Source organism: Aspergillus uvarum (assembly GCF_003184745.1).
Source record: "Aspergillus uvarum CBS 121591 unplaced genomic scaffold BO82scaffold_7, whole genome shotgun sequence".
NCBI lineage: Eukaryota > Fungi > Ascomycota > Eurotiomycetes > Eurotiales > Aspergillaceae > Aspergillus > Aspergillus uvarum.
The window spans coordinates 421,751-445,430 of NW_020291304.1; the positions used below are offsets into that span (position 1 = coordinate 421,751).

At 57.5% G+C, this 23,680-nt stretch overlaps 8 protein-coding genes across 8 annotated transcripts; 3 read left to right on the top strand and 5 right to left on the bottom strand.

Moving 5' to 3' along the window:
* Window positions 1–1,921: 1,921 nt before the first annotated feature.
* Window positions 1,922–3,441, bottom strand: BO82DRAFT_351208 (cytochrome P450). Its single transcript, XM_025634359.1, has 3 exons — window positions 3,194–3,441; window positions 2,125–3,113; window positions 1,922–2,064 (listed from the first exon to the last, which is right to left on the bottom strand). The coding sequence occupies exons 1-3, from the start codon at window positions 3,399–3,401 to the stop codon at window positions 1,972–1,974; spliced, it is 1,290 nt and encodes a 429-aa protein (XP_025495558.1). The 5' UTR covers window positions 3,402–3,441; the 3' UTR covers window positions 1,922–1,971.
* A 1,165-nt stretch (window positions 3,442–4,606) lies between these two features.
* BO82DRAFT_429372 (Zn(II)2Cys6 transcription factor) lies at window positions 4,607–6,559 on the top strand (the record flags this gene model as incomplete). Its single annotated transcript, XM_025640526.1, has 2 exons — window positions 4,607–4,686; window positions 4,749–6,559. 2 exons carry the CDS (start codon window positions 4,607–4,609, stop codon window positions 6,454–6,456), a joined length of 1,788 nt encoding a protein of 595 aa, XP_025495559.1. The 3' UTR covers window positions 6,457–6,559.
* Window positions 6,560–6,646: 87 nt separating this feature from the next.
* On the bottom strand, window positions 6,647–7,813 carry BO82DRAFT_351212 (N-acyl homoserine lactonase family protein). Its single transcript, XM_025634360.1, has 4 exons — window positions 7,661–7,813; window positions 7,454–7,601; window positions 7,093–7,346; window positions 6,647–7,016 (listed from the first exon to the last, which is right to left on the bottom strand). Exons 1-4 carry the CDS (start codon window positions 7,777–7,779, stop codon window positions 6,662–6,664), a joined length of 876 nt encoding a protein of 291 aa, XP_025495560.1. The 5' UTR covers window positions 7,780–7,813; the 3' UTR covers window positions 6,647–6,661.
* A 670-nt stretch (window positions 7,814–8,483) lies between these two features.
* Window positions 8,484–9,488, bottom strand: fmaE (monooxygenase fmaE). Its single transcript, XM_025634361.1, has one exon. The coding sequence runs from the start codon at window positions 9,482–9,484 to the stop codon at window positions 8,501–8,503; it is 984 nt and encodes a 327-aa protein (XP_025495561.1). The 5' UTR covers window positions 9,485–9,488; the 3' UTR covers window positions 8,484–8,500.
* A 443-nt stretch (window positions 9,489–9,931) lies between these two features.
* BO82DRAFT_389486 (uncharacterized protein) lies at window positions 9,932–11,455 on the top strand (the record flags this gene model as incomplete). Its single annotated transcript, XM_025638454.1, has 2 exons — window positions 9,932–10,258; window positions 10,317–11,455. The coding sequence occupies exons 1-2, from the start codon at window positions 9,937–9,939 to the stop codon at window positions 11,453–11,455; spliced, it is 1,461 nt and encodes a 486-aa protein (XP_025495562.1). The 5' UTR covers window positions 9,932–9,936.
* A 164-nt stretch (window positions 11,456–11,619) lies between these two features.
* BO82DRAFT_275395 (uncharacterized protein) lies at window positions 11,620–12,550 on the bottom strand (the record flags this gene model as incomplete). Its single annotated transcript, XM_025631113.1, has 2 exons — window positions 11,620–12,200; window positions 12,256–12,550. The coding sequence occupies 2 exons, from the start codon at window positions 12,548–12,550 to the stop codon at window positions 11,620–11,622; spliced, it is 876 nt and encodes a 291-aa protein (XP_025495563.1).
* Window positions 12,551–16,007: 3,457 nt separating this feature from the next.
* On the top strand, window positions 16,008–20,430 carry BO82DRAFT_380935 (pleiotropic drug resistance protein, ABC superfamily; the record flags this gene model as incomplete). Its single annotated transcript, XM_025637800.1, has 2 exons — window positions 16,008–17,169; window positions 17,222–20,430. 2 exons carry the CDS (start codon window positions 16,008–16,010, stop codon window positions 20,428–20,430), a joined length of 4,371 nt encoding a protein of 1,456 aa, XP_025495564.1.
* A 357-nt stretch (window positions 20,431–20,787) lies between these two features.
* BO82DRAFT_351216 (OPT oligopeptide transporter family) lies at window positions 20,788–23,633 on the bottom strand. The gene has a single exon (XM_025634362.1). The coding sequence runs from the start codon at window positions 23,312–23,314 to the stop codon at window positions 20,843–20,845; it is 2,472 nt and encodes an 823-aa protein (XP_025495565.1). The 5' UTR covers window positions 23,315–23,633; the 3' UTR covers window positions 20,788–20,842.
* Between the last annotated feature and the right edge of the window lie 47 nt (window positions 23,634–23,680).

A 23,680-nucleotide genomic window follows, 5' to 3' on the forward strand; every position in this document is an offset into this window, starting at 1 on the left:
GCCCGGTTGGGTCTACGCACCCCATCACCGCTGTCGCGTGCGTGTGGAGGTAGATGTTCCTCGCAATCAGCAGCTTCTGCTCCAGCTCGTGCACCTGCCGCGTCAGGAGGGCGGTGCGTTCCTGCTGGCGCGAGCGGTAGGCGCGCTGCGCCACGCGGATCTGGATTTTGCGGCGCTATGCGGAGAGATTAGTCGGGTCTTTTTTGGTTGAATTGGTTTTTTCGAAATTGAAAGGGGTGCTGGGCGTCCGGGAAGGAAAGGGGAAGGGGAACTTTGCTTACCTCCTTGGTGGCTGCGTCGTCGACTTCCCCCGTGGTCTGGTCGATCATCCTCGGCCGACCGCGTTTGCGCGGGGTTTTCGTGGCTTGTTTCTTTGGTTGGGCGGGGTGGCGGGATAGTCGGGGGTGGTTGTGGATTGTGGTGGTGTTGTATTCGTCGTCGTCGGTGGAGGAGTGGGTTGGACTTGTTGGGTCGAGGATAGAAGATGCTTGTGAGGGTGTGGGGGATCGGGACTGTATGGAAGAGGAGGGCGATGATGATGATGCATTGAGGAGGGAGAGGTAATCCAGCATCACGGCGGGGTCCAGGGTCCATGGACTCGTCAGCATCTCTGCTTGTGACATCTTTTGACTTTTAGAGTTGAAGACGTTGAGAACTCAAAAATGATCTGTAGATCTGTCTACATTCGGGTGAATATACCCCTCTATATATAGTACCCAGTACATACTGGCAGTTCGGATACAACCCCAACCGCCAACGTGCATCAATAAGCTATTAGGGCAAGTGGGGAAGGGGGGTCTGAAGTAAACCCTGCAGAAAATGAGATTCACGCTCGCGTGGACAGAAGAGATTAGCCCCCAATCCTTGGACTCCAACCATCATGACCCTGGTCTCCAGGGTGCACCGTGATTGGAGGTATCGCGATCATCACGGAATCGGGACTTCTCGTGGTTGTGAAGCTATTCCCGTTGTAGAGTCAGGGACTGAGCCTTTTTTTGCCCCAAGGGGGGGGGTCGATTGGGTCGGAAGGGAAGGAAAGCCCTAAGTTCTGCAGGAGCCGGGTTATCTACGTACTAAGTACCTAGCTCTGGCCCGGGTATAAGGACGGTTACCGGGCGGAGTTTATTTGTTGTGTAGACTAGCTGGTTAGTGCAGGGCGATGTTTACACTTTACCTGAAACGGAAGAGCGACTTCTTGATTCGGCATAGTGTGGTGGGCCCCTCAATCGATTGATTATTCTATCGCGCCGGTCGAGATGAGATTGTCTACGGGGAGGGATCTCAGCCTGAGGTGTTTTGGCCTGATGTCAGGCCACTAGTCAATGCTATCTTACTAAATGATTGGTTGATGGGCAAATTATGGAATGCTATTTGGAGAAATTGGTGGTCGGCTGGGTCCGACGGTCGCAAGCTGGGCGACTCTAACCCTAGCGCGGTTAAGCTTACCATTCTTTACCTTTGTCTCTGCCTTTGCCTCTTACAGAATATAGATAAGAGATCTGATGATCGAGGGCTGATGACTCTGGATTTGGAAGCCTCTCGACCTGTAGACCACTTACCATTCACACCATGCAATGTATTACAAATTCAGGTTGAGGATGAAATTTGTCATGCGCTTCTGGAAAGATCTGCTTTCTGTATTGTGCTGATCTGAGGCTGGTGATGTGGGCGATGTGGTTTGCTTGCGATTTGTAAGGTACCGGGATTTGCATCTGAGATGGGTACAGAGTGATGAGCGGCACATTCATCTTGCTTGCAGACCCCGGCTCTGGCTCGAGATTGCAGGGAATCCTTGACCATATCGGGACTGGACTATTTTCGATGGCACGGAAGTCTTCTGACTGTAATAAACTAAGCGGACATGTAAATCCATAACATCTGGTTGTTCACTGTGATGAGGTTGATATACATCCCAAATCACCTTATGATCACCCTAAAATGAACAGATATTCCTGACAACATCACCTAACTCTACACAGCTCCCACTGAACCAGCACCACCCTCCGCAGCAAACGCAACCCGCACCCTCGTCCCATCTACAGGCTTCGCCGTGATCTGCATCGTCTATTCCAATCCGGTCAGCCACCGGCCCACCAAAAACAGGAGATAGGAGAATGAACTCACATTAAACAACTCCTTCCTCACAGCAAACTGCCCCTGCGCCCCCATCACAGGCTGTCCCTTCTCATTTTTCACAACCTCACCCAACCCAACCTTCGTAACCTCATACCGCCGCACCGTACACGCCAGAATCACCCGCACCTCCAGAGTGGCCAGCTCCTGCCCGATACAACTCCGGGGCCCGCGCTCGAACGCCCGCCACGCGCTGGCCGGAATCCCCCGGTTCTTTTCGGGTGAATCCAACCACCGCTCCGGACAGAACATGTCCTTGGTCGCGCCGTACACGGCCTCGTCGCGGTGGATCAGCGTCTCGCAGTTGTAGACGACCATTCCGTCCAGATTGACGGAGTCGCCACCGGGAAGCTGGACCGTAAACCCCGTGCCTGGGGCGGTGAAGCGCGCGCTGCCGGAGGGGGGATGCAGGCGGAGGACCTCCTTGATCACCGCGGAGGTGTAAGGCATTTGGTTGAGGAGGCTCTCGCCCCCTGGCGCTGTCAGTTTGTCCCAGACCACGGTCGGGGAGGGGTCCGCCCCAAACAGCGCGGCTAATTCCGTTCGCACGGCCTGCAGCGCGCGCGGGGTGCGGCTGAGCTCGTAGAAGGTCCACTGCAGCACGATGCTGGTGGTGTCATAGCCGGCGAACAGGAATGATTTGAGCTGGTCGCTCGTTTGGGAGATCACGTCTTCATCCAGGGTGGCAAGGTCCTGCAGACTGAGGGAGAGGATGCTTCGCGAGCGCCCCTTCTCCGTCGGTGCAGCATCGGCGGCCTGCCGCAGGTCGGCGAACTTCTGCGTGATGTGCGCGCGCAGATACTTCTCGAATCGGCCAGTAATCCGCCGGCGCTGCAGCGCGCCCCAGAGGTTGACACGCTCCCAGCTCATGCCGCCGGCCATGGGGTACGAGCGCACCAGCTCCCGGAAGAGCTTGAAGATCTCGCTTTGCTGGTGGGGGGCGCATTGCGCGCCGAAGTCGGTGTCCATTACTTTTGCGCCTGTTTTCATAAGATATATTAGTTGATGGTTCGTTTCGGATTATCGAATCTGAAGAATGGGGGGGGGGCATTGTGATTACCGATAATGTCGAATGTGAGGTTGATGCAGGGCTCGTCCAGCCGGAACGCCTCCCCGGACTTGGCGTGGCGGTCCAGATTCCCGACGAAGCGGCGCGACATGGCCACGATCCGCGGGAGGAGGGTCATCAGGTGCTGGGGCGCGAAGCCCGGGTTGAAGCGCTTGCGGAGGGTTTTCCATTCTTCGCCCTGAAAATAGTAGATCAGCATTTTGAACCCTTGGACGGCAATTCGAGGCTTCTGGGGTTGGTGTGTACATCCGCGGCAATGATCGACTTCATTCCAATCAGACTGTGCAGGTCCTTGATCGTTGGGGATTTTGTCATGCTGTAAGGGAATTCTTTCGAACTGCGGGAGATCTGCTCCGCCACTTCATGATCGCAGATGACGCAGAGTGGGTATTGGACGGGCCGGAGGTCGAGGACAAAGAGAGGCGGGTGGTACAGGTGCCCTTTGATCTCGAGGAGGACTTGGTCTGTAGGGCATTAGCACTTGCTGTAAGAATCGTAGTTGATTTGGAAATAACGTACCGATGTGTCGTTCAGCTTCACCTTGGGACATAAAACTCGTGGATGGTTTTGAGGTGGCCCCAGATGAGCGAGGGTTGGGGCTGCGGGTAGGGGGATAGCTGGGTGCATCGGTGATAGTGCAGCTTCCTGTACAGATAGAAGAGTAGCAAGGGCACAAGGGCTAGAACGAGAATTTCTACCATCTTGTATAATTCAAGACTGCTGTAACAGTAGGTGTGGAGAGACTGTTTCTGTGGTGAGGATGCGGGCCATCAAATCTGGCGACCGATTGCTAGGGCTGGTCGCACTCTCCCCTCGAAGACTGCAGATCATTATTTTCAGATCTTTTTTCTTGGCGGTACTGATCACTGACAGCAACATCCCCACAATGCAAATCCCTGAGTCGGGTGAGGTATCCGATCCTGACAGCCTGGAGGCTCGACACGATTCCGCGACGATGGCTGAGCGCAGTCGAAACTTCCCGAAGTTTCGCGAATCAACCAATCATTTATAACCATTTCCCGCAATTGAAGTGGACCCGGCCCTGAAACTTTGAAGGAAATTGTCCGGGCGACAGGGGGATAGGGTTCGCGGCCTCCGGCGAGACCGAGAAACCCACCTCCACCCACATCTCCAACCCTAATCTCAACTGAGTTGGGCCAAAGTCAACCCTTCCGACAACTTCGCGATCAGACCAATCGCGCGCTTTGGAGTTACGATTTCAGCGTGGTTAGCGGCAATTGTCCCCTCATAGTGCTTGATAGTTAGTCCCTTTGGCAGCCCGTGGATTAGTCATGGGTCCCTGAGCCCCAACATTTTCCTCACAGCAGCCAAACCCTGACATTCCGGACTCCCGGAGTATCATCCCTGGACCCTGCCCTTACTGTGTATCGTCGTCATCTGTCAATGCATTCATCAAGCCAGCCAGCATTCACAAAGCCCAAATCCGGTCGGACGCGGTCCAGAACCGGCTGTCGGACCTGTCGGTGAGTAGCAGCCATGCACCTGTAGTACCGTTGTGTAGCCGGCTGCTAATCATTCCAACCAGCGTGCGCCGCATCAAATGCGACGAAACCCCCGTAGCATGCCGTAACTGTTCATCGACCGGTCGACAGTGCGACGGCTACGACATCCACCGACTGCCCCCTAAGCTCAAATGGACCCCCAAAAAGACCCTGGCCGATCCACACCTACTGAGCCTGGCCGGCGGGCCCAGCCCGGCGCTGGACCGGCGGGACTGGACGATGACCTCGGACGAGCGGCGGTGCGTGGCCTACTTCCAGCACCACACGGTGCCCACGCTGCTGGAGTTCTTCGACTCCACCCTGTGGCAGAAGCTGGTGCTGCAGCTGAGCCGCTCCGAGCCGCCGGTCTACCACGCGATCGTGGCGCTGAGCGCCATCCACGAGAACTCGGAGGCCAACGGAATGCCGCTGGCCACGCCCAGCGATCTGGTGGCTGAGAACCCGTGGCACCAGTTCGCGCAGGACCAGCTGGCGCGCGCCATCACCCTGCTCAACCGGCGCAGCCGCTCGCAGGACCCACGCTTCCGCGAGGTCATCCTGGTGTGCTGCCTGCTGTTCGTGCTGGCGGACCTGCTGCGCGGGCGGTACGACAGCGGGTTCGCACATCTACGGAGTGGACTACTCATCCTACAGGAGCTGCAGCAGCACGGTGCGTTCGGCAATCTGGCCTCGCGGCGGGGACTGGTCGAGCAGTGCATCGTCACCGCGTTCGCGCACCTGGACATCCTCGCCTCACACTACGACCGCGTCTTCCCGATGCTGCAGCCGCTCCACCCCTTCACCTCCCCTGATCCCACGTCCCCCGAATCCCCAACTCAACCCTTCCCATCCCTCCCCTCGGCGCGCGCCGCCTTCGACACCCTCCTCCGCACCTCCTACCGCTTCAGCGCCCCCTGCATGGGCCTCACCCAACCGCAGGTCTCCGCTAATTATGCTGCCCTGCAAACCCAACAGCACGCCGTCTGGAGCGACGCGACCCTCTTCGCGCAGCGCTTCCGCCCCTTCTACACCCACGCCTACCCCCATCTGACCCCGAAGGAACAGCGCGGCGCCGATATCATCAACCTCCACCTCGTCAGCCTGCGCGTCTGTCTGCACTCGTGCCTGCTGGGCAGCAACCGCGCCGCGCTGGCGCACTACCGCGCCGACCTGGAGAAGACCTGCGAGCTGGTGGAGGCCCTGATGACCACGTTCCCGGACCACCGGCCGAGTTTCACGGTGGAGACGGGCGTCCTCCCGCCGCTGTATCTGGCCGCGATCCTGTGTGATGATTATCGGGTCAGGTGGCGTGCGATTGGGTTGATGCGCAGCTGGCCGCATCGCGAGGGCCCGTTTGATTCGAATTGGTTGGCGTCGTTGGCGGAGGAGGCGTTGTTGGTGGATTTAGGGGAGAGGTGTGCGGTGGAACCGGGGTTTGGGGGGTTGGTTTTGGTTCCGGGGCGGGGGAAGGGTGGTGAGGATGATGAGGATGATGATGATGATGATGATGATGAGATAGAGCGAGGGCTGACGGCTGATGAGCTTTTTTGTAAGTTGCGGGGGATTCGTCGTAGGAAACTGGAGATGTTGCTGCGCACGAAACGGCTGGAGAAGCCTACGCCGGACGATGTGGAGGTGGAAGCGGTGGCGTGGGATCCGCTGGACGCGGTCGGCCCGGTCAAGGGGATGGGGAGTTGGTCGTGCGTGAGGGCGTTTAATGCGGCTACGCAGGGGAGTCCGGATGTTTATTGATTTCGTCTGTAATTGTATGGCTAGCGAGCTGCGTGGTCTTGGCCCTTGGTCTTTTCTTTTCATTTCATTATTTCAAGCGGTGGTTCTGTTTCAGCTTCTAAGCGTTCCCTAACCCTAACTATCAACTTCTCATTAGTATATACAATTCTTAACCCGAGACCCACACCCTCCTCTCTTCCCCAACCAACCCCCGAAATCCCCAGGACTACTCCCAAACTCCCTTCTCCCTCATCAACCCATCCGCCGTCTCATAATCATGCCCAAAGATCAACCGCGCCCGGAACAACCGCTGCAGCCGCGCCACAAACTTCCCACTCGCGACCCACGCCCGATGATCCCGCAGCAGCCACCCCTGCGCCTGATTCCGCTCGAAATTCTCCCTGACGTGGAACTGATCCGTCGTCCAGATGAACGTCCCGTCTTTCTGCAGGTTCACCTGCATAATGCACAGCCCCGGGGTATGCCCGGGACAATTGTAGAGGGTGATGCCCGTGCAGAGGTCGAGTTGGGGTTCGGAGAAGGTTTGCCAGTTGAGTGTGTCTAGCGAGAGGTAATCTGCTCTGCGGAGGTGTTAGCATTCCTTACGGGTGGGTGGGGACTGGTAGTAAGAAGGGGTAGGGTAAGGGAAAGAGCTACAGATACACGCCCCCGTCCGCCCCCGTCGCCGCCGCCCAGCAGGCGTGCTTGAACTCCTCCTCGTGCACGTAGATCGGTACCCCCGTGCTGCGGAAATGCTCGAGGCCGCCGGCGTGGTCCAGGTGCAGGTGGCCCATGATGACGGCTTTCACATCGCGGATGTCGTGGCCGGTGGCGCGGATGGCGGCGGGAAGGTGGTGCTGGGGTTCGTAGTGGGTGCGGGGGAAGAGGTCGGTGGCTTGGGGGCCCCATTGCTTTTTCTCGGGGTGGTTAGTATCGCGGTGCGGTGCGATGCTGCATATGTTTCTGCTCATGCTGCAGCTGGGAAGGGAGGGCAAGGGCAAGGGCAAGGGCGGTCTACCCGATCAACATCCTCCGCGCTCCCTGTTTCGAACAAGATCAGCCCCATTTCTGGGTGCTCAATCAGACCCGCGATCAGCATCAGGTCTCGGCGTTTGTTGGGCGGGTTGGGGTTGCTGGCGGAGCTGCCGTTGGCGCCGGTGAGGAGCCTTTGCTTGATTAGAATTGATGTTTCGGGCTGTGGGGTAAAAGGAAGAGGGCGAGGTACCATCCCTCGTCGACGTTCATCGTGCCCAGATTGAGGATGTGCATCTGGGTCCCCGGCGGACAGGTGTAGGCAGGCAGGGCCGCAGCGGCGAGTTGCTGCATTTGCATTGGGGCTGTCATGGTTGATGTTTTGTGACTTATTTCTGGATGATGATCATGAGGATGATACGGCTGGTACCTGGAATTGAAGAGCTTACTTATACAATGCTATTGGTGACAGATTACAAAGATAGTTGTTTGATTAGTGATCTGGTCCGGATGAGGTTGTTGGTCGTGTCGCCGTATGGGTTGATTTGGTGATTTCTCATCACCCTTGCAGACCTTGATTTCTGGATTGCGTGCGAGATTGCCACGTCTAATTGCTTCTGTATGCTTACAATCTGCGACTAACTCGGGATGAGGAGCGTCAGACCTTTTGCATCGTTGGTGAACAAGACGAGGTCGCCAAGCCGGCTACTAGAGATATTGGATAATATCAGCCCGTTGTCTACTACCAGGTAGATTACACTATATTGGGGGAAGGCTTGGTTTCTTATCGCTCCATCATACCATAATGAGCCTGGAATAGATACAGAATCTTACTGATTTTAGAGCATGTCAATGCGTCTTCTTTTCTGACTGCAACGAGATAAATAAATGTCATTATATCCATACAACGCACTGCACTAGTAAGATGCATTCTCCAGAAGCATAGCCTCCTTGGGTTCAAAACCTCCCACTCCTGCCCTGACACAACACAATACACATCAGCAAGCCAGCCCACCCAACCCACATCTCATCCTCCTCCTCCTCCTCCTCCTCCTCCTCCTCCTCCTCCATCACACACACACCTCCCATGTATTCACGCAGCAAAACTCCGGTCATACAACTCCCCCTCGACCTTCTCCGCCTCCTCCAACCACCCCCTCTGCAACCGCCTCGACGCCGACCGCAGCGCGCCGCCGCGCGCATCCACCGGCGCCCGCACCCACATCCTCTGGCCCTTTTCCCCCTTATCCCCCTCAGCGACCGGAAACCACGCATCCGCCAAGCCCGTCGGCTCCGAATTGATATAGATATTCTCCCACTGCCCTTTATTGACCAGGTACGTCTCATGATAAATGGCAATATGCGGATGCGTCTTGACGACGCTCGCCCACCACCGCACGCCATTCATATGCACCTCGTCGTGCGCGAACCGATGCAGCGCGTCGTAGTCCCGCAGATAGAACACCCACATGCTCTCGTTCCCCGCGGCGGCCGCGTCCTTGGTCCAGTGCGACACCCCCAGTAGCCCGTACTTCTCGGCGTCGGCCGTCATCGACGCCAGCATCTTCTGGTTGTACTCGCCGAGGTCGCGCCAGCCCGGGGCGAACATGCCGAGGGGGTGGTTGACGCGGGCGCCCAGGTGGAAGACCACCAGGGGTTGCGCGGCCGGGGTGGCGGGGAAGTATTTCGAGAGGGTGCTGCCGGAGTGTTGCGGGGTGGTGGATGGGGTGGTTGGGTACTGGGCTGAGAATTTGGTTTGGAGGGTGTGGTCCATGTAGCGGTTGCGGGTGATGTGGGCGGCCATGAGGAGGTGGTCGATCAGGCGGTAGAGGAGGATCATGGTCGGCGGGATGAGGGATTTTGGGCCGAATACCGTAAAAGCTAGGCCCTGGAGGAGGGCGCCGCTGAGAAGCCAGCTGCTGAGGGTCATGTTGTCGCGGAGCATGACGGAGAGGTTGGGGGGTTGGAAGGGGAAGCGGATGGGGCCATTTTTGGGGAGCGGTTGGGATGGGAGGAGGGGGGTGAAGGTTGATTGTGGTGGTGGTGGTGGTGGTGATGATGATGATGATGATGGCATTGTGAATGGAATGGATGGGTTGTTTGGAGAGTTAATTTGGGAGGAAGAAGAAAAGGGAAGTAAGCAGGGTTTATATAGTCCGTCCGATCCTGTGCACGAACTTCATCTCTAGGCTGCTGTAGTTGAAACTCCATTCATGTAGGCGAGGTGGCCAATGATAAGTGAGGGGAGATAAGCAATTCCCACATGGCAAGGCTGAGTGCGGAGCTGAGCCTCAGCTGTGTCAGGCGGTATCAAACTAACTACTACCACTACTACTATAGCTAAGCTTACTTGTGAGTAAGTCACCGTATCCCGCCTTCCAGACGAACAAGCCACTCATCCGTGCTGCTAATCCCAATTCAGCTAAACGCTCACTGCTGGTTACCCCACCTTGATCATCATTCTAATCAAAAATGTTGAGAAATCATTAATTCTCCTTACATATGAGACCGCTGGCCACCACATCCACCATGTTCATCCCCTACAACCCCACCGAGATGCAACCGGGCAAATCACGTCGACCCGTCCATGCCCTGGTCGCCGCCCGCGCCGCCCAGCGCCGCCAACAGCACCAGTCCCCACGGTTCCAGCGTGGCTTGAGCACATTCGTGGTAGAGCCCGAGCAAGACCCGAAGTCTCGCGATGATCCAGACCAAGATCGACGCCGACGGCCCGTGCAGCGCATTTCCGATCGAAGGCCTCCGAGCCTGAGCCCGATCGGCACGGGGCGGTTCTACCCGCTGGCGACCCCGGCCTCCAAGGGGCCCTGCACCGCCCGCGCGCTCTCTTACTGTGCGTAGCCCTAACCATTCCCTCCACCCCCCTCTCTGCTCTAAACGATCGGAGGTAGACTTCGACATCCTCCTCCCGCACGACTCGCAAGTCCTCAGCCACGCCCCCGCCCAGCGCCAGACCTACGGCTCCGTCTTCCTGCACTGGTCCGCCCACCACGACATCATGCTGCACGGCCTCGCCGTGTTCGCGCTGTGCACCCTCGAGTCCCAGGCCGAGGATCTCTCCCCGGCCTCCGAGCAGCTGCACGCGGCCGCTCTCTACCACCGGGGGCGCCTCCTCACCGAGATCCAACACACCCTGGCCACGGGCCACGTCACCGACCTCCTCATCTCCGCCCTGACCCTCCTGGTCACGGTGGACGACTACCTCTCCAACGTCGCCTACAGTCGCGCCCACACGGCGGGCTTCGAGGCGGTGATCCGCGCCCGCGGCGGGGAAGCGCAGGTCGGCTCGTCCGTACCCGCCATCAGCCAGGACCTGCGGATGGCAGCGAACGTCGCCCGGAGTCTGTTGGTCCTGCACATGCAGACCTCCCTTTCCTCCCCCCCCTCCCCCTCCTCACAAGCAGAATCACTCTCTCCCCCACCTTCATACCCCCCCACCTTAGACACCTACAACCTGAACCAGAGTCTCGATATCCCCAAAGGCTTCGCCACCCTCCTCACCCAAAACCGCATCACCCCGGCCTCCCTCTCCATCCTCGCCAGCTTCCACGACTGGCACGACCGATACCTACTGGTGGACGACCCCAGCAACATCCCCGTGTGGCGGCACAGCGCCTCCCACCCGTTGAACCCCGTCGAGAAATGCATCTTCGTGGCCCTGCTGTGTCTCGCCGACGACGTCAGCCACATGGGGCTCCACCCGGCCGCCGTGATCTTCCGGCAACCGAAAAGACGGGCGGAGATGCTGTTGGCCGTTCCGAGGCTGTGGACGGACGTTGTGCTGCGGGACTGTTTGGTGTGGTTGTGGATGGTGATTACCACGCCGAGGAATCGGGGGTTGACGCCCGTGCGGGTGCAGCGGGGGTTGTGGGACCGAATCATCAAGGAGGTGAGGGGGGATTTAAGGGGGTGGGGGTGGGCGGAGGTGGAGAGGGTGTTGAGGGGGTTTGTGTTTGATGGGAGGAGGGCGGGGGTTTGGGAGGGGACTTGGTGGAGGATGGTGCGTGGGGATGGGGGGGTTGAGGGGTGAGGGGTGAGGGGTGAGGGGTGAGGGGTTTGGTTTTGGGTAGAATAGAATTGGTGTTCTGGAGGTTGGATCGTATACGTTTAGGGTTGGATATCCTGAGTACGGAGCTTATAATCTTGCCTGCTACTAGAAAACCGAGTAGCCAACAGACTCAATTTATACCGATTTTAAGACATGTAAGGCCACCCCAGAAAATCCACATTCCAGAACTCGTCATCGCACACTAGGTCTCCCCACGGTGGATCCTCCACTGCAGCCTGCTCTCCCTCCGACAAACTCCCCGACGTACACCCAGAATCAGCCGGCTTGCTCGGACCGTCAGTATAGACCGACAAAGTCCACGACTTCAGCATATGCACCATCTTGATGAACGTCGCGAATACAGGCTCCTCCGTCTGCGACCGGCCTCGCTCCAATTTCCGTGCGATCTCGTCTAGCACGCTGGGCAGGTCGACGGACCGTCGAACCAGCCCCGTATCCCAGGCGGGGTCGTCCAGCGCCCCCAGGCGGAGGGTGACGAGCACGACGGTTCGGAATTGCTTCCACAGGGGAAAGGGGAAGCCGATGTACTCTGCTGCGTCAAACTTAAGGATGGTTCGGATCCAGGATTTAATGGCTTCTAGACATCGGAATAGATGGTCGAGGGCTTGCAGGTCCGTGTCGGTGGCGATGGGGACGGTTGAAGCGCGGAGGAGGGTAAGCTCAAAGATTGTGATTTCTGTGTGAGATGTCATGGTCTGGAAGATTCCTGCAGAACAATGTTAATGTCTGTACTAGTCAGCAAAAAGTAGGGCTGGACGTACGGTTCGTCCTGACATGCGAAGGAGCCTGATCCCGCGCAGCCACCAACTCCATATTGAGTGAAGCAACGTACGGCCCAATCATCCACGTGCCTTCATCCTTCTTGCAACCCCCACTGTGCACCCAGATCCGGGTGACTTTCGCCGCGATCAACTGCAGCTTGACCAGGCCCACCAGCAACGCGTCTCCGGGCGCCTCGTGCGTGTCTTCCAGCACCGTCAAACATTCCGCCAGATACGGCGACCAGGACAAACTCTCCACCCGACTGTGAAACGTCGCCGCGCTACGCCTCAGCATCAACATCAGCATAATACACATCCCACCCGGTAGTAGCGCAACCCACCTCGAAGTCAACAGAAAACACGCTAACACCGTCCGCCGATGCTCGTGACTCCTGGCGTCGGGGACGCGGATCTTGCCCTGGAACTGGGGCGGCACGGCAAGATGCTGCAGGTAAGCGGGCTTCCCTTCCCGCCGCTGCAGCTCAAGGTCCAGCGTCAGCGCCGTGCACAGGTGCGAGAACACCGTCAGCAGCGGGCCCATCGCGAACCGGAAATGGCCCCTTCGTTATTGCTCGTCAGCTAGGGTCCTAGCAAGAGTCTTATGGAGTGTATTCGAGAGACGCAAGCATACCATCCAATCAGACAAAGCAACCCAAGCAACAGATCCACCGTCCGCCGCCCTTCAACCACCACCTCCCGCGCCGCCATCTCCCGCACCGCGCGCCCTAACACCTCCTGCCGCGTCCCGTCGCTACACGTTACGGCCATGACGCACGTCCAGAAGAACGGGCGCGCCTGACGAAGCCCCTGGGCCGTGAAGGTGTGGTCGAAATGCATCACCGGAAGGAGCGGGAGATACCGCGTGCGGTACAGTTCCCAGTTTGCTTCTGCCTCCGCAGGGGCGAACTCCACCCCCGGGGGAAGGGCGTACGCGTTTGGCGGTGGTATCGTAGAGACTGGGAAGTTCTCCTGGTGGCTTTCGACCGCCAACAACCCTCGTCTCCCACGATCACTTTCCCCAGCGGCATGCCCCGTCTGCAGCAGCGACACCAGCCCGTCGAGCTTCTGCTCCAGCCGCGCGGTGCGCGAGGCGCGTGGTCGCCGTTGCCGCACCGTTGGCGCGGGGATGCATTCTTTCTTTAGGCGGGTGCATCTACCCCCATAAAGTCAGACTAGCTGCGCTGTGGGGTTGGGGATGGATATGTTGCTAGATTAGGGTAGGGTGTCCCGGTACTGTACCTCTCACACCCGCCTCCGGTCGTCCGCAGCAGGCACTTGCACTTGGCGCGGGCGCAGTTGAGGCACGCGCGGCCGTAGGGCGCAGTTCGTCGTCGGGGTTCCATTTTGACGAGATTTCCGGCCCGCGGGGTTTATTATGGCCACAATGATATTCTGGAGGGGGTGGATTCATCCGGAGTGCTGTGGACGTTGTTTGGGATGCAGGTCGTTTTTTTGGCGGGGTTCGGAAGGAAATAAACTTCCGAACTCCGGCTTGAACGGAGCGGGAGTGGTACGGGACACCATTGCGGCCACTCGGCAAAAGGAAAATCTGCCGGCAAAATTATAAGCAAAAGATAAACCCTAATAACCCTAATAATCATTAATAAAGAACCCTAAGAACAATACCTTCGACCCTAAAGAATCCTAAAGATCCTAATGTAAGAAGGGGCTGAGTTGGTTATATAGTTTAAAGAGTTTTTTTAGAAGATAAAAGAGGGGGGGGGGGGGGGGGGGTTGGTAAAAGACTAAAAAATTAAACTTAGGAAGTACTTTAATTGTACAGGCCCTGGGGATGGCGGCGGAGGAGGGGGCGGGGAGTTATAGTAACTATTTTAGTAGGCGGTTACTACTGCAGTCAGAATACTTGGTGAGAAAAATCCTATTTGCCGAGTGGCCGCAATGGTCTTCCGTAGATTGGGTGGTGGGCCGAGACCGCTTGCTCGCTTTTGCTGGAGCTTGGTTTGGTTGGTAGCCTTGAATTCCTTACATTCAATCGGATTTGAAGGTTGGTGTCGAGATGTAGAACTATCTGAGATTGGTCAAGAACAACTAGGGTTGCAAATCGGCCATGGTTTTTCCCCCCTTCTTTTATTTTCTCTTTTCTTTCGTTGTTTTTCTTTTTTTCATTTTTGGGTGAGATTTGCATATGCTGCGCACATAAACTCTACACTCAATCCACACTCACTGAACACAGTATGTGAGATGATCAACAAAGGCATGCGTCTTATCATGCAATATCTTCAAGACAGTAGCAGTATACAAGGTGATGCATGGACTTACATCTAATCTGATCATACCCGATATTGGCACATGTTGTGTTAAGCAGGGTTGATTGCCACCGGTAATGCCTGGAAACCAACCAGATCTGAAGAGATCAAACCATAACATCAAAGTACAGCAGATGTCAACTGTTCAGTGCCAGAATTTGGAATCACGTCCCAGCTGCTTTGTGGTTGCAGTCTAGCCGGGGGACCAGCTGCCGGACTACATGCCGACCCGAGGTGTGTCCAGACCGGGCCGGAAGTCCGGCATCGACAAGAGAGATTGATTGTGTGGGCCTCAGGATCGAAGATAAGGGCTTGACTGTTAAGCTCAAAGCTCAGAGCTGCATCATCTGTGATGTACCCCTATACGTAAATCGACAATCGTCAAAGGAGCTCGGTGGACGCAAACCCTGGAGCCCTCGGCAGCCGTGGTGCAGAATATATAAGCAACACCTATGATCAGCCGCGGGAGCCAAAGCTAGCTTCGCATAACAGATCGACTAGATGAACTCAATCGACTCCTTACCCAGCCGCGGAACCGCGGCAAGGGGGTTCAACCCCGACATGGGTGCAACATGTGGTAAAGATAGCATACTGGGTTTATCCAAGCAAAGTGATACACTAGTGTGGCACACATCCTGCCAAACCCGACAGCTTGGAACTCCACCCGGGTAGATCGGGATCGTCCCAATCGCGACATCATCCCTTATCGGGGTTCGCCTCCTTATCAACTCAGAGTCTTGGCTTGCCGTTTTCGACGGGCTCGCGTAGGATCTTGCCTGTTTCGGTAATATTTGGCTTGGCTGAGTTCATGATGCACTCACCGTGGTCTGTCTGACACAGTCTATTTTTGGTTGGCTACCATGAGGATAGGATTGGTATCAATTGCAATGGAATGCTTGGGTTGTCAGAAACTCGGTATAGATAGCAATTTCTTTGCTGACGCCCTGTGAATGACTTCGTGAGCACTGCCCTAACTGACGAGTTGCACGACTTGCAAGCAATCGGGACAGGCGGCAATGGCTGGCATCCAGAACCCCAAGTCTAGGCCCCCAGGGGAAGGGTTGTCCTCACCAATAAGACAGCTAATAATCAATATACAATCTTTACGGTGGATACGCGACGTGCTAGCGTAATGTGCTCCCCTCGCAGCCCCTTTCCCTATCAGTCGAGCGGCAGTTCGGCTCGAGCGTTTTGCCTCAGATAATATTCAAGGTTTCAGGTACCAGAGGCAAATCGCTCATACTGCGGAACTTTTCCAACGGCAGAGTCGGTACGGGCGCCCGTCGGCCTCCCATTCCGCGTATCCGTGCACTCGTACATATACCTAGCCCATTCCCGCTTTCCTCGATGAGGTGAGTTGCAGAACAATACCACAACTTCTTACTTGATACTCTGTGATTAGTCTTAGTTCTAGTTCTTTCTTTTTCGAATTTGCATGGTTAGAGAAATCTCCACTCACTTATCACGTTCGACACACCCAAAACCATGGAATTCTTCCATGAGGAGCCGTCGGCTTCGACAGCCCCAACAGAATACGGCGACCACTCCGACGACGAAGCTCAACTATCCGAGAAGAAAACACACCTAGGCATCCCCGAGATCAATGTCCGCGATGCCCCCAGCGCCGAAACCCTGGCCGTGCCCGAGTCCGGGATCCGCGAAGCCCGTAGCGCCGAGACGCTCGCCAGCCCCAACCACAACGACCCCCACAGCACCCCGCAACAACCGCGCATCGAGACGGAATGGAGCATGGCCGACCGCGTCCGAGAAATCCAGCGCCGCACCGAGGCGGCCGGATACAAACGCCGCGAGCTGGGGGTGACGTGGCAGAACCTGACGGTGGAGGTGGTGGCGGCCGAGGCGGCCGTCAAGGAGAACCTGATCACGCAGTACAACGTGCCGCAGCTCATCAAAGACTTCATGCGTAAGCCCCCGCTCAAGCCGATCCTCCAGGACAGCCACGGCTGCGTCAAGCCCGGCGAGATGCTGCTGGTCCTGGGCCGGCCGGGGTCCGGGTGCACCACGCTGCTGAAAATGCTGTCCAACCGCCGCGAGGGGTACCGCTCCGTGTCCGGGGATGTCTTCTTCGGCGACATGGACTCCCAGCAGGCCGCGCAGTACCGCGGCCAGATCGTCATGAACACCGAGGAGGAGCTCTTCTACCCGCGCCTGACCGTCGGCCAGACCATGGACTTCGCCACCAAGCTCAAGGTCCCCGCCAACCTGCCCGCCGAGAACTACGTCGCCGACACCAAGCAGTTCCTGATGGAGTCCATGAAGATCGCCCACACCGAGGATACCAAGGTGGGCAATGAGTTCGTGCGCGGCGTGTCCGGTGGGGAGCGCAAGCGCGTGTCCATCATCGAGTGCATGGCTACCAATGGCTCGGTCTTCACCTGGGATAACAGCACACGCGGTCTCGATGCCAGCACCGCCCTGGAGTGGGCCAAGGCTCTGCGCTCGATGACCAACATCCTTGGGCTCTCGACGGTTGTGACCCTGTATCAGGCTGGAAACGGAATTTACAACCTCTTCGACAAGGTGCTTGTGTTGGATGAGGGCAAGCAGATCTATTATGGCCCTGCCGCGTCGGCGAAGCCGTTCATGGAGGAGCTTGGGTTCGTGTATTCGGACGGTGCAAATATTGGTAAGTGAATCCTGTCTCGATTGAAAGGAGCGTGAGGGCTAACAGCTGTCAGGTGACTATCTCACCGGTGTGACTGTTCCAACCGAGAGAAAAATCAAGCCTGGTTTTGAGAACCGTTTCCCCCGCAACGCAGACGCCATCCTCGCCGAGTACCGCCAGTCCCCGTTGTACCAGCATATGATCCAGGAATATGACTATCCCTCCTCGGACATCGCCCGTCAACGCACGCAGGACTTCAAGGAGTCCGTTGCATGGGAAAAGTCCAAGCGTATTCCCAAAAAGAGTGCGCTGACCACCAGCTTCGGCGACCAGCTCCTCGCCTGCACGATCCGTCAATACCAGATCCTCTGGGGTGAGAAATCGACCTTCCTGATCAAACAGATCCTGTCCATCGTCATGGCGTTGATCGCCGGCTCGTGCTTCTACAACTCGCCGCAAACGACCGCCGGTCTGTTCACCAAAGGCGGCGCGGTCTTCTTCGCGCTGCTCTACAACTGCATCGTCGCCATGTCCGAGGTCACCGAGTCGTTCAAGGGTCGCCCCGTGCTCGTGAAGCACAAGTCCTTCGCCATGTACCACCCGGCGGCCTTCTGCCTGGCGCAGATCACCGCCGATCTGCCCGTGCTGCTGGTGCAATGCAGTCTCTTCTCCGTGGTGCTCTACTGGATGGTGGGGCTGAAGCACACGGCGGCGGCCTTCTTCACCTTCTGGGCGATCCTGTTCACGACGACGCTCTGCGTGACGGCGCTGTTCCGCTGCATCGGGGCCGCGTTCAGCACCTTCGAGGCCGCCTCGAAGATCTCCGGCACGGCCGTCAAGGGCATCGTCATGTACGCGGGCTACATGATCCCCAAGCCGCACATCAAGAACTGGTTCTTGGAGTTGTACTACACCAACCCGTTCGCCTACGCCTTCCAGGCGGCGCTGTCGAACGAGTTCCACGGCCAGATCATCCCGTGCGTGGGCAACAACCTGGTCCCCTCCGGCCCCGGCTATGAAGATGTCGACGTGGCCAACAAGGCCTGCACCGGCGTGGGCGGCGCCGTCCGCGGCGCCGACTACGTGACGGGCGACCAGTACCTGGCCTCGCTGCACTACAAGCACTCGCAGCTGTGGCGCAACTACGGCATCCTCTGGGCCTGGTGGGGGTTCTTCGCCGTGCTGACCGTCGTCTTCACCTGCTACTGGAACGGCGGGGCTGGGTCAGGCGCCTCCCTGCTCATCCCCCGCGAGAAGCTGAAGGTGCATCGGGCGCACCGCGACGAGGAAGGCCAGCGCGAGAAGGACCCGGCCCACGAGAAGGGGTCCGGCGATGCGCTGACCTCGGCCGATGACAACAACCTGAGCCGCAACACCTCCATCTTCACCTGGCGCAACCTGACCTACACGGTGAACACGCCCACCGGCGAGCGTGTGCTGCTCGACAACATCCACGGGTGGGTGAAGCCTGGCATGCTCGGGGCGCTGATGGGCTCGTCGGGCGCCGGCAAGACGACCCTGCTGGACGTGCTCGCGCAGCGCAAGACCGAGGGCACCATCAAGGGGTCGATCATGGTGGACGGGCGCGAGCTGCCGGTCTCGTTCCAGCGTATGGCCGGCTACTGCGAGCAGCTGGACGTGCACGAGCCGTACGCCACCGTGCGCGAGGCCCTCGAGTTCTCCGCCCTCCTGCGCCAGTCGCGCGACATCCCGCGGGCCGAGAAGCTCAAGTATGTGGAGACAATTATCGACCTGCTCGAGCTGCACGACCTGGCAGATACACTAATCGGAACCGTGGGCAACGGACTGAGCGTGGAGCAGCGCAAGCGCGTGACCATCGGCGTGGAGCTGGTCAGCAAACCCAGCATCCTGATCTTCCTGGACGAGCCGACCTCGGGGCTGGACGGGCAGTCCGCGTACAACACGGTGCGGTTCTTGCGCAAGCTGGCCGATGTGGGCCAGGCCATCCTCGTCACCATCCACCAGCCCTCAGCCCAGCTCTTCGCGCAGTTTGACACCCTCCTCCTCCTCGCGCGCGGCGGCAAGACCGTGTACTTCGGCGACATCGGCGACAACGGCGCCACGATCAAGCACTACTTCGGGCAGTACGGGGCCCCTTGCCCCGTGGAGGCCAACCCGGCGGAATTCATGATCGACGTGGTCACCGGCGGCATCGAGGCCGTCCGCGACAAGGACTGGCACCAGGTCTGGCTCGACTCGCCCGAGCACAGCCACATGATGCAGGAACTGGACCACCTGATCGCGGACGCGGCGGCCAAACCGCCAGGCACCCACGACGACGGCTACGAGTTCTCGATGCCGCTGTGGGACCAGGTCAAGATCGTGACGCACCGCATGAACGTGGCCCTCTTCCGCAACACGAACTACGTCAACAATAAATTCAGCCTGCACATCATCTCCGCTTTGCTGAATGGCTTCAGCTTCTGGCACATCGGCCCCAGCGTCTCAGCCCTGAACCTCAAACTCTTCACCATCTTCAACTTTGTCTTCGTGGCGCCCGGCGTGATCAACCAACTGCAACCCCTCTTCATCCAACGCCGCGACATCTACGACGCCCGCGAGAAGAAGTCCAAGATGTACAGCTGGGTCGCCTTCGTGACGGGGCTGATCGTCTCCGAATTCCCGTACCTCTGCATCTGTGCCGTGCTCTACTTCGTATGCTGGTACTACCAGACCAAACTGCCCACGGAATCCTCCCGCGCCGGCTCCACCTTCTTCATCATGTTCATCTACGAATTCATCTACACGGGCATCGGCCAGTTTGTGGCAGCCTACGCGCCGAACCCCACCTTCGCAGCCCTCGTCAACCCGCTCATCATCAGTTTCCTGGTGCTGATGTGCGGCGTCTTCGTCCCCTACTCCCAGCTCAGTGTCTTCTGGCGCTACTGGATGTACTACCTCAACCCCTTCAACTACGTCACCTCCGGGATGCTGGTGTTCGGCATCTGGGGCGCCAAGGTCACCTGCAACGCGGACGAGTTCGCGGTCTTCGATCCGGTGAACGGCACCTGCGGCGAGTACCTCCAAAGCTATGTGGATAACAAGGGATGGCGCGTGAATTTGGTGAATCCCGAGGCCACGGCGGATTGTCGCGTGTGTGAGTACACGGATGGCAGTGACTTTTTGACGACGCTCAACATTAATCATTATTATTATGGGTGGCGCGATGCCGGGATTTGTGTGATCTTTGCGATTGCCGGGTATGCGTTGGTGTTTGGGTTGATGAAGTTGCGGACGAAGGCTTCGAAGAAGGCAGAGTAGGGGGAGTTGATTAGGGAGGGGGTTGTTGAGGGGTCCTGCTGCTGCTGCTGCTGCTGCTGCTGAGAGAGGCAGAGTTTGGGGACTGTGGTTGTTTTCTCTGGGTGAAGAGTGTTCTCGTCCATCGGACTGTGTATATAGCTTGTGCTGTGCTTTGCTGTGCTTTGCTGTGCTTTGCTTTGCTTTGCTTTGCTTTGCTTTGCTTTGCTTTTCCTCTTTGGGGCACTGTGTCAGCATTCTTTTCTTGTTACTTGGCTCGTTTTAGAATTCATAGATAGATACAGATATAGACTATAGTATACCACATAGACCAAATACATACACATCATTCAAGACTTTCCCCCCCCCCCCACCCATGCTATCAAAATATAAGCCCTAAGAAACCCACCAAATCCAACCCCTCTCAACCCAGGCTCTATATCTTCCCCGATGCCGGCATCCCCAACAGCGGACACCCCTCATTATCACACCCGACATACGAGACCTCATTGCCCCACCAGTTGATGTCCACCTCGTGATACTGCACGGCAAAGAAAACCACGATCGCCGCGATCGCCACCCCGCACGACATCGCCGATGTGAACACGTACGCGTACTTCTCCCACCACCCGACCCACCGCCGCTTGATCCAGTAGTTCACCACGAACCCGACGACCAGCGCCGGCCAGCCGTAGCTCATGTTGTAGGGGGCCAGGTTGGAGATGCCCGAGAGGACGAGCGGGGTGTAGATGTAGCGGGTTGCCGCTGCAGCCTTGCTGTTGCTGGGGGTGAAGCGCGTGAGGAGGTAGAAGGGGATCGGGAGGAGGGCGCCGAGCAGGAACCCGTACAGGAGGGGGTTGTAGATCTGGCCGCTCCCGAACAGGCGGCGCGGGCCGATGGCGCCCCAGATCACGGAGGAGGTGTAGAAGTCGCGGGCGCCGGCGCAGGTGAACTTGCTGGGCTGGTCGAGCGAGCACACGTCCGCGATGTTGGCCAGCGCCCACGCGTTCACCCCCACGGACACAAACGCCCCGACGATCGTGGCCACCACCTGGGCCGAGAAGAGCACCCGCGGCGCGATCTTCATGTAATGTCCTAACTTCAGATCGGCCGCGAACTGGATCGACTGCGCGCAGGCGATGTACCCGAACGCCTTGAACATCAGGTTGGCCACGGGTTTCCCCGGGATGGCGTAGCCCGCTACGAACTCGGCGATCACGTTGTTGGTCACCTCCGTGTTGGTGATGGCGTAGATCATCCCGTACGGGATCTGCACGAACAGGCACAGCCCGATGGCGAACACCAGGCCCCAGATCGGCATCCCCGTGTCGTAGTGGGCCACCGCGATGCAGCCAAACACGAAGGAGATTGCGAGGATGGTCAGGTACCACCATTCGGGTACCTCCTTGTACCGCTGCATCAGGCGGTTGTGCACGTCCTCGTGCTCGTCGCGTGCGCTGGTCCACTTCCACAGCGCTTGTACCCCCTTGGTGATCTCTTGTCGGTTGTAGAGCGCGATGTGCACGATAGCGGCTAGGTATCCTGCGAACGACGCCATGAACATGATGCTGTAACCCGCGGAAAGGTAGGGAGGGCTGTATTTGCTGTAGGCCTCGACATCGAACTCGGCCTTGCTGTTTAGGACTTTGCTCACGTCGTACGTGCTGCCCGTGTTGTCGAAGACGTCGTTGCTGTTGATGGGGAAGTAGGCTGTGTTCCAGACGTTGGTGAAGTAGATCGGCACGATGATAAAGAAGGATCCGATGGCCATCCCGACCACGTTGTTCAGTAGTGAATAGAATGGATAGATGATCGGGTCGTAGATTGCGTACACGATGTTCCAGTCGAAGGTGGGGAATGGGTTGAGCGCCATGCCGTTGATCGTACCGGTGATGATGGCCAGTTTGACGTTCTCGGGCGAGATCCAATTGATCCAGTTGAAGTAGGACAGGGCTTGGAAAATGTACGCGGGAAACCAATAGTAGATAAACATGGCGACGAAGCAGTACATGAAGAAGCGGTAGCGGCTGATCTTCCACCCATTCACCTCCTTGTCACGGCCCTCGTCGCCGTGCAAGGCCTTGTTCAATGCGATCGTGGACAAGCACTTGGGGAAGATCATGGAAGGCGGATACACCAGGAATCTTCGGGTCAGACCGGCACATCCATACCCAATCAGTTGGGTTGATAGGGCCGATAGGATCTGGAATCCGGCCTTGTCGTAGAGGGACGTCATATTGTAGAAGGACTTGGCCTTGAGGACTTGGAAGATGTAGGTGATATATGCGGTACCGTTCGCGCCTCCAAATGACACATTGGACATGACAGTGATCAGCATGTGCTCTTTTTGATTGAAGGGGCCGGGATTGAGGGTAAAGTGCCAGCCGAGTAGATTCCACTTTCGTGTGGGCAGAACTTGCGCCAGAAATACGCCACACGGGTATGAGAGCAGCTGGGCGACCAACGAGTAAATGTTGATGGTGGGGTAGCGAAGGGTAAAGAATTGATTGACCGCGGTGAAGATGACGGTCGACAGCAGCCCGAGAAACCAGGCCCGGAAGGTGTTGGCCGAGACTTCAGGGTCGTCCGTCGGATCCACCACTGCGCGGACTTCCGCGTACGGTGAGTCGTTCGCAATCAAGTCGCGGTGCTTGGCGATCTCAGCCACGAGAGTCTGAAGTTGAGAGAGATCAACATGGTGGGCCTCGGCATCGAGAATCTCCCGTGCCTGGGTGAGGATATAGGCTGGAAAATTGACATCGAGCTCGTTTTCAGCCACCAGGTGCTTCAACTGCAGCAAAAGGCTGTCGAGATCATTTTCATTGATACTAGTCTTAGTCGCTCCAAGCTTCTCCTGGTCCACCTGAAGCCCTTTGAGGAAGACACCTTCTTTGTGGTGGTCAGTCATCTTGGCGGACGGTAGACTTCAAGGGTTTCCTAAAACTTGGAGCAAATTCATCTCACACCAAGAAATTGGATGGGGAAACGTGGCATTCCGTCTCTTTAATGGTCGGCCAGCTTCTTTCCAGCTAGCGGGTGGCCATGTAGCACACAATCGTAGTGCCTGATAACGCATATGCATTAATATGAGAGCGGTAATTCCCCTCGGGCTTTCCTGGAGAAATGAGGCCGGAGCAGTTCTGTGATAGGGCGGCTGTTTTCGGTTGACCAACTTTGGCCCATCAACGCGCAGGCGTCCAATGAGCATATACTGCACACAAGGTGAAAAACGGCACTTGCATGCGCAATGGGGGCCTATGTGGTCGGCTGAGCA

Bases quoted from the DNA above. Each gene is read 5' to 3' on its own strand.
- BO82DRAFT_351208 (XM_025634359.1), bottom strand. From the start codon at position 3,401: ATGCTGATCTACTATTTTCAGGGCGAAGAATGGAAAACCCTCCGCAAG. The intron at 3,114-3,193 runs GTAATCACAATG...TTATGAAAACAG, and splicing joins CCTCACATTCGACATTATCG to GCGCAAAAGTAATGGACACC. The intron at 2,065-2,124 runs GTGAGTTCATTC...GGATTGGAATAG, and splicing joins TGAGGAAGGAGTTGTTTAAT to ACGATGCAGATCACGGCGAA.
- BO82DRAFT_351212 (XM_025634360.1), bottom strand. From the start codon at position 7,779: ATGACAGCCCCAATGCAAATGCAGCAACTCGCCGCTGCGGCCCTGCCT. The intron at 7,602-7,660 runs GTACCTCGCCCT...AATCAAGCAAAG, and splicing joins ATGAACGTCGACGAGGGATG to GCTCCTCACCGGCGCCAACG. The intron at 7,017-7,092 runs GTAGCTCTTTCC...ACACCTCCGCAG, and splicing joins GCGGACGGGGGCGTGTATCT to AGCAGATTACCTCTCGCTAG.
- fmaE (XM_025634361.1), bottom strand. From the start codon at position 9,484: ATGCCATCATCATCATCATCATCACCACCACCACCACCACCACAATCA.
- BO82DRAFT_351216 (XM_025634362.1), bottom strand. From the start codon at position 23,314: ATGACTGACCACCACAAAGAAGGTGTCTTCCTCAAAGGGCTTCAGGTG.